Genomic DNA, 11,967 nt, shown 5'->3' on the forward strand with positions numbered 1-11,967 from the left:
TTTGTTCTTATTGGATTCAAGCAAATTGAACAAATGTCACGCACAATAATTAATTTTGACTGAAATATTGAAGTGAAATTAAATCACCCTTTAGCGATCAATATATTATTGTATAATGTGTAAAGATATTAATAATGTTTTAAAATGCTATCTATAATTGTATTACCTTTGAACATTTATGTATTAGTAATTGGTTATTAATTTTAAAAGATACAATCAAATAAATACAATCAAAAGTATCGTGCATGTATTGATTAACGATTTTAGGGCTTAAGAATTAAATTTAATTTAAATTTCTAATCATTTAATGATTATCATTGAAAGTGACAATTGATCCTGTATAACAAAAACATATCGCTGGTGTCGGGTCATATTTAATATTTTTCAAAAATCTATACTTTTAGTCAGTCTACACGTGTGGGTGTCTTTTAATTGTTTTTTTAACAAATTATTATTATATATGTGTTATAAATTGCTTGCTCTTTTTGATGATGAACAAACCAAGACATTTTGGGGTTTCCTAAAAAGTAGCAATTTTGGGGATACAATGTTCTGGCCCGATGCCAATGATATTTTATTGCTATTTATTAATCTTTTATTTTTTTCAATGAGGATACAGGTTACAATTTAATTATTACAAAATAATTTCTACCAATTACTATAGTCAACATTTAAAACAAAGGAATGTTTGTTAAAATAGGTCTTTTTAGAGTTATTAATACTTTGAAACTATTACAATTGTAAATTTACATCCAATGATTTGCAAACTATATTAATGCCTAATTCTTTTTGCAAAGATAAATTATCATTATTATTATTTTAATTAATAACAATTAAGTAGAAAAATTGCAATAATGAAGGTAACATTTAAATTTAAATCCAAGAATATACAAGTGGATAAATCAAGAAGATGCTTTAAATGATTTCTTTGCTTAACCATGTTTGGACTCAAGTGTTTGTGTATGCTTTTGATTAATTGTCAGTAAGAAATGTTTAGAAAAAGTGTAATAACAATTTAAGAAGTCATTTGTTTTGGGGATTGAGTTCCAAGTTGGCAGCACGGTGGCTGACTGGTTAGCACGTCCGCCTCCCAGTGCAGAGGACGTGAGATCGAGTCCGGGCTTCGGCCTTCCTGGGTGGAGTTTGCATGTTCTCCCCGTGCTTGCGTGGGTTTTCACCGGGTACTCCGGTTTCCTCCCACATTCCAAAAACATGCATGGCAGGTTAATTGAACACTCCAAATTGTCCCTAGGTGTGAATGTGAGTGTGGTTGTTCGTCTCTGTGTGCCCTGCGATTGGCTGGCAACCAGTTCAGGGTGTACCCCGCCTACTGCCCGAAGCCAGCTGGGATAGGCTCCAGCACCCCCGCGACCCTAGTGAGGAAAAAGCGGCCAAGGAAATGGATGGATGGATGGAGTTCCAAGTTCCCAGTCTCATTAAATGAAAACGAGCAAGGGAGGTGCCAAGGACATTTATCCACAGAAATTACAGTACTACTACTATGCCAAAATGTGACAAAATAGAAAACTAAACGAAAAGCATACGGACACTCATATAGTTGAATGATTTCATTCTTCTCTCTGGTTTCTTCATCAACTGTTCACTGTGTGATTTGACAGCGGTCAGGTGGGCGGCACGCGCAGCCCGTCTCTGAACAGCAACATGGAGTCCCTGGAGGAGTGCATGGTGTGCTCGGACATGAAGAGAGACACTCTCTTCGGGCCTTGCGGACACATCGCCACATGCTCCCTCTGCTCACCGCGTGTCAAGAAGTGTCTCATCTGCAAAGATCAGGTCCAGTCACGCACCAAGGTATCTCAAACATAAACACAAATCCATATTTTATTCATCTCTTTCACTTTCTACACATAAAGCACACATGTCACTTTACTTTTGCCCCTCCAACCTTTAATCTAGATGTCTCGTAGAGAACATTTTCTTATTTGGAGGCAGGCATTTATTTAGGGAGAGGTATTTATTTATTTGTTTATTCCCCTTTGTGTGTCACTTGCAGATTGAGGAGTGCGTAGTGTGCTCCGACAAAAAGGCGGCTGTGTTGTTCCAGCCCTGCGGCCACATGTGCGCTTGTGAGAGTAAGTTGCGCATGTCAAAATGTCGACGCGGTAGACGCGAACGCCGGATCGAAGGGAGATGTTAACCGTTTTGCTGTCTGTCCGTCCAGACTGTGCCAGCCTCATGAAGAAGTGCGTACAGTGTCGCGCTGTGGTGGAGCGCCGTACCCCCTTTGTGCTTTGTTGTGGGGGTAAAGGTATGGAGGATGATGATGATGATGCCGCAGATGATGATGATGTGGATGATGATGATGATGATGACATTAGTGAGTGAATCTTCCACACGTTCCCTTTTAATTCCTTTAACGTTCCTTTCTTGACTTCTTTTTTTCCCTCCTGCTGCCGCCTTGTTTTAAGCATGTCCTCTCTCTGATGTTTGCATCACTATTGCCATCAATTTTAAATCATCAATGTTTATGATTTGCTATGTTAATCTCTTATTAAATCAATGTACTTTTGGTTAACGGGGAAAGTCATTTTCAAATAGAGCTATATCTTCCATAATACAAGCTAATGTGAATACTATACCATAGTACAGACAGTGAATATGAATGTGAGGTCCGTTTTAGCAAACCGTGTAAATATTTTTATCAGGTTGCATTCACACGCCCATCTTGTCTCAGAGCCACAAAGCCTTTTATTGTTTTTATGGTCCACATCTCTGGTTCAGTTGTACATCTCACATATTCTGTTTTGTGTTGAGTTAAAAGGGAAACTGTTGCAAGTTCACTGATGTATTTATTTGTATTCATTATGTCTCCGCATGGGGTGCGGTTGGCTTGGGGGTTAGCAGGCATACACCCATGCAAGGGGCAGCATTAAAATTTGACCCCCCTCTCTAATCCCAGCAACACCAGCTTGTAATAATCAGATGCATGAGATGCTAGCGAGTCAATCAAAGGTTCTGTTTCCCCCTCTTATTTCCTGCTGGCTTCTTCTTCAAATCTCTCTTTGAACCTCACTTTAGAGGCTTGTAGCGAGTAGTTCCGCTGGTCCTACAGGCCAGCCTCTAGCTATATAGCTGCTGTAACAATGTGACTGGTTATTCCCAGCAGGAAGCTCTAATTCTATGGCAGGGGGATCGCAGGATCTTCTCCAGCCCAACAATCTGGCACTAAGTTGGTGTAAGTATGCCTCCACGATCCCCTCTCCCTTATCAGCGCTCTGACTACACTGCTGCCCTGGCCCCCCTTATGCCCCCCTCCCCCTTTTTTCTTCTTAGCTATACACATGCACACACACTATAGCGGTAAGTGCTGATGCATACAGACTCACTTGCACAACCATCTGAAACAAAAGCTGTATAAAAATATTTGAGATGTGGCTGCAATAATCATAGTGTGAAAAAAACGATTGTTTTATATGTGGTGTTTTTTTTAAGTGCACTTGATGCTTATGTGCAGAGACCACAATTTGAGTATATATGGCATATGTATTGTACACTGGAGATGAAACGGTATGAAAATTTCTAATTACGATATATCACAATGTTACAAAAAGTAACGTGAACACAAAAAAACATTGCTGTAAGAATTACAAACTTGTTGCTTGAACACAAGGTGTACACAGCAGCTGCACTTCAAATGATGAAGCCGTTTAATTAGCCAGCGGTGGCTTAACTTACAGTTCGACTCTGGACACGGAGGGGTGAACTACATGTGGGCTCCAATAGCACCAGAAAAAGTCACTGGTCACTTTTAGGTTGCCAACACCATCAGCATTAATTCATTTGCTCCCAAAAATGTATGAAAATGTGCTATTTTAAATATTGCCATTGTCCCCAAAACGTATTTATACGTTTTTTTATGCTAGAACATACAGAAGGCTTTGATGCAGGCTCTAAAGGTCGCTTAAAGCAATGGTAGTTATTACAAAAAAAATGGCCAGAAGGTGGCAGCAGATTATAATAGATCAGCCAAAGCCATGTTGCATAAAAGCTCTTTTCCCCAGTGTTTTAAACAGGTTTGTGAATAATGATGAAACTTATAAATATTCTAATGCTAATTGCTGCAAAACGGAAACAGATAGAAATATACTTTTTTTCCCTGATGAAAAAAGAGACTCCAATCTTTCTTTTGGTCAGTTCCATGTTTTATAGCAATAGAACACAATATTCTGTGGGCCTTGCAAAATCAGTCAAAATCCAGTATAACAGCCGGGAGCAAAGGGGAGTTACTTCAGTTAAAATGGGTGGGAGTGAATGAGTTAATAAATATGGAATTATCCATAGTAAAAATTGTAAACAGTGATACTAAGTGTTTAGATCATCATTTATGGGCCGAGGGCCATTTGCGGCCCACCATCTATTTTTCAGCGGCCATCGTCATATACTAAAAATGACATTCGACACAGCCCACAAGGCTACTTTTTTTTTTATAAAAAAAAAAAGGAGAAAGGGTGTAAAAAAATTTGGGGGAAAGTGTCACGACTACTAATAATTTGTAAAGCTTTTCTGAATGTGCAAAGAAAATAAAGAAATTACTTATGACTAAAATAATACAATTTATTTTCAAAACACAGTGGTGAATAAACATAATTAAATTTTACAATAGAAAATAGTTTCTTCCACTTTCTGCACCTCAAGTAACTGTTTTAATAATGGTCCTCTTACTGCAATTTGCTCTTGTTTTGGTGATGAATGTGGAGATGGGATTCAGCTACTGTTCAGTGCAGGGGCGGTTCTAGTCTAGTAAGTTACCCATTAGGGCCAAGTGGTGGCCACCCCAAAATCTTGAAAATTCCTCAACTACTTATTGAAAGCTGTTATAAAGCAGTTTGTACTGGAATATTTATACTAGAAAAAACATAAACAATATACAGCACAGCTGATTGCTTGATTTATTTTAGCTCGTTTAATAAATTAAAGTCAAATAATTTAAAAGTGGCCCGTGCATCCATCCATTTTTATGTATGCAGCCCTCAAACGAAACATTTTTAGATCTTTATCACACTTTATCGGTATATCATTACATCCCTAATGTACACCACTGCAAACTACAACTACATTATTAAACTTGTTTAATGAATACCAATAACACTGATTGTTATTACCTTTAGTGCATCTCTTGTATTACATTAATGACCTCACCAGTGAGGCTATATGTCTCTCTCTTAATTATCTCCTCATCGAGAGCACAGATGAGCCATTATGGCAGCATTCTACTCGTGTTTTTACAGTTGCTGCAGACTTGAACATGCCTAATGTATTTGCCTGTGCTAGATGATACCTCTTAAACAGCAACACGAGGCTGAAGGATTGCTCTGCCAAATGTGCTCCTTATGCTTTCTCCTTATGCTTGTAATATAATGGCACTCGCTCGCAGAGTAAGTCGTAAAAAAAAAAAAAGGGCAGACTGGGATGTTCCCTCTCAACGTCACTGTGTGTGCTTTTGATGTGTCCAAACAGCTAGCGGCAACATCCCCGCCCTGCAGCGGGACAAGGACAACACCAATGTCAACGCTGATGTTCAGAAGCTCCAGCAGCAGCTGCAGGACATTAAGGAGCAGGTGAGCCAGTGTTCAGGCTAGAGATAAAGCAATATGAACATTTTATGTCTTGTCTATCATAAACAAAATTATCACGAATATTGGTATTATTGTATGCACACTTCGGCGATTGTGGTGGTACTCATAAAACAATTTGAGTACACGGTTTATGAAGAATTGTTCAAATTTCATTCAAATATTCAAACAAGAAAAAAATTGTTGACACTTAAGTTTGATTTTGTTGTAGAAATAGACAAATGTGTGAACAAGAACACAATTCAATCAGAAATGATTATGCTGAAGTCAAGCTAGCTATATTCGAGTTTTGAAAGGATTTTGTCATCTCAAGCACTTTATCCATGAGTTTGCCATCCCTTCTTGAGTCTCCAAAACTGAGCTTTGCTGGTCGAGAATACTTGCACTTCACTGATAATTGCCCATTTTCCCTCCAGCATACAAATGAGCGGACACACACTCTAGTTTGTGGTTTTGCGGTTTTCGCCATGGAGTCGCCGTCTCTGTTGTTTCACAAAATTCTATTATATTGCTACTGAATAGATATAACTTGCAAACACAATACATTATTATTGTCAATACTTTATCATTCCTGGGCTATTGGGCTGCCACAATTGATTATTTTGCTAGTCGACTAACACCAACAGTAGTCGCAATTTTCTTAAATGTTTTTGGGAAGTCTGCATTCTATTTCATCTCATAAACATAAACATTTAAAAAATGGACAAGAGTAAATAGCACTATATTGCGCCAACAAGAAGCTGCTCTTTTTAAAACCATCCAGGCTTGGGGAGTAACGGAATACATGAACCGGCTTTACGTAATCAGAATACAAAAAAATATGTAACTGTATTCCGTTACAGTACAGGAAAAAACATGTAATCAGATTAGAGGTGCATTTATAAAATGAGAGAGAGAGAGGCAGAGAGAGGCCGCGTGTAGGTGAAATGAGCTACCATGGGAAATGTTGCTTTCACCATTTCACCTTACAGCAACAGCAGCTTTGTTAGCAAGCAAAGCTTTACTTTACCTCATTGGATGTCTGTCTGTCTGTCTGTCTGTCTGTGAGGTGTGGTTGCTTTCAGTGACAGTTCGAAATAGCATATGGCCTTCAATCAATCAACCAACCCATCTATTCATACATTTTAATGTGTGTCAATAATGCAAAGATTTTTGTTATTAGCAGGCTGGCTGAATCCCTATCACCCGCAAATAGCAGGGGCGCACTGTATAGAAATGTATTTTGTGGTGATATTTATTTTTATTTTGTCTTCATGAGCATACTTGGTATTGGAGAAATCCAAAAGTAATGCAAAGTAATCAAGTTACATTACTTTAATATCATGGTACCTGTACTTGGATTACATTACTAACTACATTATTTAGCAGGTAACATTTTAAATTCTTTAAAAGTATGTACAAATTAATAATAAATACATTTAAGATTATTATAGTACACTCGTGGCCCAAAGTTTTGAGAATGACACAAATATCAATTTTCGCAAAATCTCTACTGCTTCATTTTTGATGATGGCAATTTGAATGTACTCCAGAATGTCACAGTGATCAGATGAATTGAAATTATTTTCTAAGCCCCTAGTTGCCATTTATCGGATCATCAAGAACTTCAAGGAGAGAGGTTCAATTGCTGTGAAGAAGGCTTCCGGACGCCCAAGAAAGTCCAGCAAACGCCAGGACCGCTTCCTAAAGTAGATTCAGTTGCAGGATCGGGCCTCCATCAGTGCGGAGCTTGCTCGGGAATGGCAGCAAGCAAGTATGAGTGCATCTGCACGCACAGTCAGGCGAAGACTTTTGGTGGATGGCCTGGTGTCAAGAAGGGAAGCAAAGAAGCCACTTCTCTCCCAAGAAAAACATCAGGGACAGACTGATATTCTGCAAAAGGCACAGGGATTGGACTGCTGAGGACTGGGGTCAAGTCATTTTCTCTGATGAATCCCCTTTCCGATTATTTGGGGCATCTGGAAAAAAAGCTTGTCCGGAGAAGAAAAGGCGAGCGCTACCATCCATCTTGTGTCATGCCAACAGTAAAGCATCCTGAGACCTTTCATGTGTTGGGTTGCTTCTCAGCCAAGGGAATGGGCTCGCTCACAATTTTGCCTAAAAACACAGCCATGAATAAAGACTGGTACCAAAACATCCTCCCAGGGCAACTTCTCCCAACCATCCATAAACAGTTTGGTGACGATCAATTCCTTTTCCAGCATGATGGAGCACCTTGCCATAAGGCAAAAGTGATAACTACGTGGTTCAGAGAGAACAACACCAACATTTTGGGTCCATGGCCAGGAAACTCCCCAAACCTTAATCCCATTGAGAATTTGTGGTCAATCGTCACGAGGCGGGTAGACAAACAAAGACTTACAAATTCTGACAAACTCCAAGCATTACATCCAGAAGTTAATTGACAGCATGCCAGGGCAAATTGCAGAGGTATTGAGAAAAAGGGTCGACACTGCAGATATTGCCAATTTGCATACATTTAATTTAACTGTCAATAAAATCGTTGGACACTTGTGAAATTGTTGTAATTATACTTCAGTATATCATAATAACATCTAACAAAAAGATCTAAAAACATTGAATTTGATTCCCCCAATGTCCCAGTTGTTTACGGGAATTATATTTTACTCACACATTAGTGTTTCGAGCACTCGTATTCATTTTATGGCACAAATTAGTATTTTGTGTGCACTTTATGCCTATTCTTAGCACACCAATTAGAATATCGTTGTCATTACTGATTAGTTTGTGGCTACAAATTAGCCCTTTCGTTCACGCTGTATTTATCTTGTGGCCACAATTTATGCCATTTTCTAATGTCATGTCTGGGGCTCAATAACTGGCATACACCTTCAATTATCTCTCTCTCACTCGCTCTCTCTCTATATATGTATATATGTATATATGTATTCGCTTGCTCACCTTTAAAAGAGGCAGTGCAAAGCACATTATGCAATATTTACAATTATAATTTTAAATGGTATTATTCAAGCTGCTCTCTGTAACAATTTGGCCCAAAATATCTTTACAATAGCCTTTTATTTTTTATTTTTTTACCATTAATAACTGAAACATCTTCTAATTAGTAGATTAACACTTAAGCTGTTCACAATGGCTACTCCTGTACTCTGGCCAATAGTTTTCAGACTGGATTCAGGTTCAAGTTTCCCGCCCTCTGTCTGCCGATTTGACATCGTGTGCATTGTGTACATCAGGGGTGCTCAAGTTCGGTCCTCGAGAGCCCCTATCCAGCCTGTTTTCTATGTTTCTCTCTACTAACACACGTGATTCATGATCAGGATCGTTATCAGGCTTCTGCAAAGCTTGCTGATTAGCTGATCATTAGATTCAGCTGTGCTGCATGAGGGAAACATGGACCGAACTTGAGCGCCCCGGTGTACATGAAGTGTGTGTGCAGTTTCATTTTCCATCAACAGGTGGCAGTAGCGATTCGAAATGAAATTTTCTACCTTCAGTAGCTTTAACCATTTGATTTTTTTTTTTTTTATCAAGCTCTATCAGCACACCTGTAAACTGTGCAGACCTAGGAAGTGGCTACAAGTCTTCGGTTCCTTCACCAACATGTGCTCTCTGTTCTGTCCCCAGACCATGTGCCCCGTGTGTCTAGACCGGCTCAAGAACATGATCTTCATGTGCGGCCACGGGACCTGCCAGCTGTGCGGCGACCGCATGAGCGAGTGCCCCATCTGCCGCAAGGCCATCGAGCGCCGCATTCTCCTCTATTAGACTGGTCTAACGTCAGACTTTTTCCCTCCCCCACGTCCACGAACGCACCACCAGCCACCAAAGCGTAACCCCCACCTTGTCTTACGGTGTCACACAACATGGAGAAAGTATTGAATGGACACCCTCACCATGAGAATCACTGGATGTGATGAAGTACAAGTGCAGGACGTTGGATCGCTCTCTGCAGGCACCCCCTTTTTTCTGTGGATTTTAATTTTTTTGCTTCGTGGCAGTACGGCAACTTTCATGGTTCTATGAGTATTTTTTAGGAGGAGGAGGAGAGGCCGGCTGGTTCTGAAACGGCAACATGAGCGGGTCAGTCTTCAGTTCTGTGAGGAGACAGGTAGAAACACCACCTTGTTGACTAGACAGCCAAACATTTAATCATTTACACTTTTGTGCAATGAGCGTTGCTGCCATTTGCTTCCAAAAATCGACTTGTCCGGGGGGGTGGGGGTTGGATAAGGTGCTCTTTGTCTTGTGTTACTTTAATTTAAGTGTATTTCTGCTCACAAAGTCAGCATTTAATGAGAGAGACTACAATTCTACCGGTATCAGAACTCCTAGGTGGGACTGTAGATAAATTATTTTGTATTGCTGCCCAAAAAGAAAAATAGGATTTGTAGGTGTCACTGCCTTTCTAATATGTAGCCTCAAAAAAAATCTGCTTTCAGTTCCACTTTTTTCTTCTTCTTTTTTTTTTTTTTTACTTGTGTTTTTTGTTGAAAGTGGAAAAACAGTTTAATTGTTCACTGTTTCAAGTATCCTCTCATCAGTGTTTTCTTTTTGTCGGAGACTAATGATTTTTGGGACAAAATTTGCCTTACTTCAATGACAAGGCCGCAAACATACAAACAAGCATCGTTTGTTTGCAAGACTGAACGTTTTTATTACGATTTCATGTTTTTTCACCGATGATGCCAAATGATGGCAGTGTTGTCTTGTTTTGTTGTTTAAAAAGTCAATTTTCTGTTTGAGTCGCTCCGTGTCGGAATTCATCTCATTTGGCATGAATGTTTTGACATACGCAGTATGACGTGTATCATGAAAAAAACCTCTTAACCGGTCTGTATCGCAAACAAGTGCTTTTAAAACAAAACCACATAGATGAAATAAAATTCGCCAATGAATGGTCGCTACATTTTGTTTTTTCTCGCTTGTTTGTTTAACACCATTTTTGTTTTATTTTTTTAAGTCGAGCTCAGATGTGTAAAGAGGGATTGAGGGAGGGGGGGACAAATTACCCTGTTGTTGCTTTTCCCCCGCTGTGCGGCGTCTGCCTGACAGAGGAGCCAGCAGAGTGTAGGTGGGGAGATGCGAGCTAATTGAAAATGCTAACGCCTCGATAATGACTCCACACCAGAGTGCGATGGGTCAGCTATGCTAATAAAAGAGAGATGAGAGGAGCCTTGCATCTTGTAAAAAATATATGAGTCAACGTTATTACATGCGGTAGGCCATATACAGTAGGGCATACAGTGCTTAATGAAAATGCTCTTAAACAAAAATTTGGTTTTTAATGTTGAAGCCCCTCATTCTTGTTCAAAATATGGCAAGTTGCACTAACTATGAATTTTACAAATGCGCTTTCATCTGTATAGCGCTTTTTTACCTCCGGTACAGAAAGCGCTTCAAGACTGTTTGCCCATTTTACCTCCTGATGACACAGCATCAAGCACATTGAGTTTCAGTATCTTGCTCAAGGACACGTCGACGTGGTCACAAGGTTTGAGGATCGAACCCACAACCTTCCGGTTGGGAGACGACCACGCCACTGTTGAGCCATGCCCGCCCCCTTTAGCACAATTTATTTTGAGGTATACATTTTCATTTGCCGACACATTCCAATAAGATCATCTAATACAGTAAATCTGCATTTAACCATCCATTTTCTGAACCTCTTATCCTCATAGGGTTGTGAGCACGTTGGAACCTAGTCCAGATGTCGCCGGGCAAGAGGCAGTGCACACCCTGAACTGATTGTCATGACGATAATACGTTTTTGTGCACTGTGAGAGGTATTGATTGGTGTAACTGTTGATTATTGTGATTGGTGTCTACATGCAGGATGCTTGTATTATATGAAGGTCAACGACAGGTTGTAAATGGCATCAAAAGCACTTTTAAAATATTTCTCAACATGAGCTCAAAAATGGTTTCCATTTCTTTTAAGTTATCGTAGCATATTATTTATTTATTTGAGCTGACCTGATTATTGGTACCTCCAATTTTTAATGTGCAATACATAGGAATATACAATATCATCACCATTTAATTGTACGTGTATAATCACATTATCTATTCACTTGTGGATGTAGGCAATTTTTAGCAGCGGTGGCCAGCATCAAGACAAAAATATTTTTTGTTCTCAAAGTGACTTATTTTAGAAAAGTGACATTTTTTATGGAGCAGTACTAGATACAATAATTATATTAAGTTCTTTAAGCTACATAATAAAAAAAAATGAATTCCTCATAGCCACATAAAAGATGTTAATAAAAGGTGCGCATAAAAAGCAAACGTCATTAAAGCTCCCTCATAAAAAGCACCTCTGTCTAGTGGACCCACAGAGATGAATTAAAAAGAGTAACCAATATTCTGTATCAGTGAATTATCACTATTTTGC

The 11,967-nt window shown here is 39.2% G+C and overlaps 1 protein-coding gene across 5 annotated transcripts in view; it reads left to right on the forward strand.

Annotated features, from left to right (window-relative positions):
- Nucleotides 1-10,482, forward strand: part of mib1 (MIB E3 ubiquitin protein ligase 1) — a 65,213-nt gene extending 54,731 nt beyond the window's left edge. For 2 of the 5 annotated variants that reach the window (XM_077557217.1, XM_077557218.1), the window contains 6 exons: nucleotides 1,620-1,812; nucleotides 2,015-2,093; nucleotides 2,183-2,338; nucleotides 3,125-3,196; nucleotides 5,479-5,579; nucleotides 9,201-10,482. In XM_077557217.1, coding sequence (XP_077413343.1) covers nucleotides 1,620-1,812; nucleotides 2,015-2,093; nucleotides 2,183-2,338; nucleotides 3,125-3,196; nucleotides 5,479-5,579; nucleotides 9,201-9,341 — 742 coding nt within the window. In that variant the 3' untranslated portion in view covers nucleotides 9,342-10,482. The remainder of the gene's footprint in view (nucleotides 1-1,619; nucleotides 1,813-2,014; nucleotides 2,094-2,182; nucleotides 2,339-3,124; nucleotides 3,197-5,478; nucleotides 5,580-9,200) is intronic. The other 3 variants (XM_077557219.1, XM_077557220.1, XM_077557221.1) reach the window with 3 other exon arrangements.
- The last annotated feature ends 1,485 nt before the right edge of the window (nucleotides 10,483-11,967 follow it).

This window comes from Vanacampus margaritifer, chromosome 2, assembly GCF_051991255.1.
Source record: "Vanacampus margaritifer isolate UIUO_Vmar chromosome 2, RoL_Vmar_1.0, whole genome shotgun sequence".
Lineage (NCBI taxonomy): Eukaryota > Metazoa > Chordata > Actinopteri > Syngnathiformes > Syngnathidae > Vanacampus > Vanacampus margaritifer.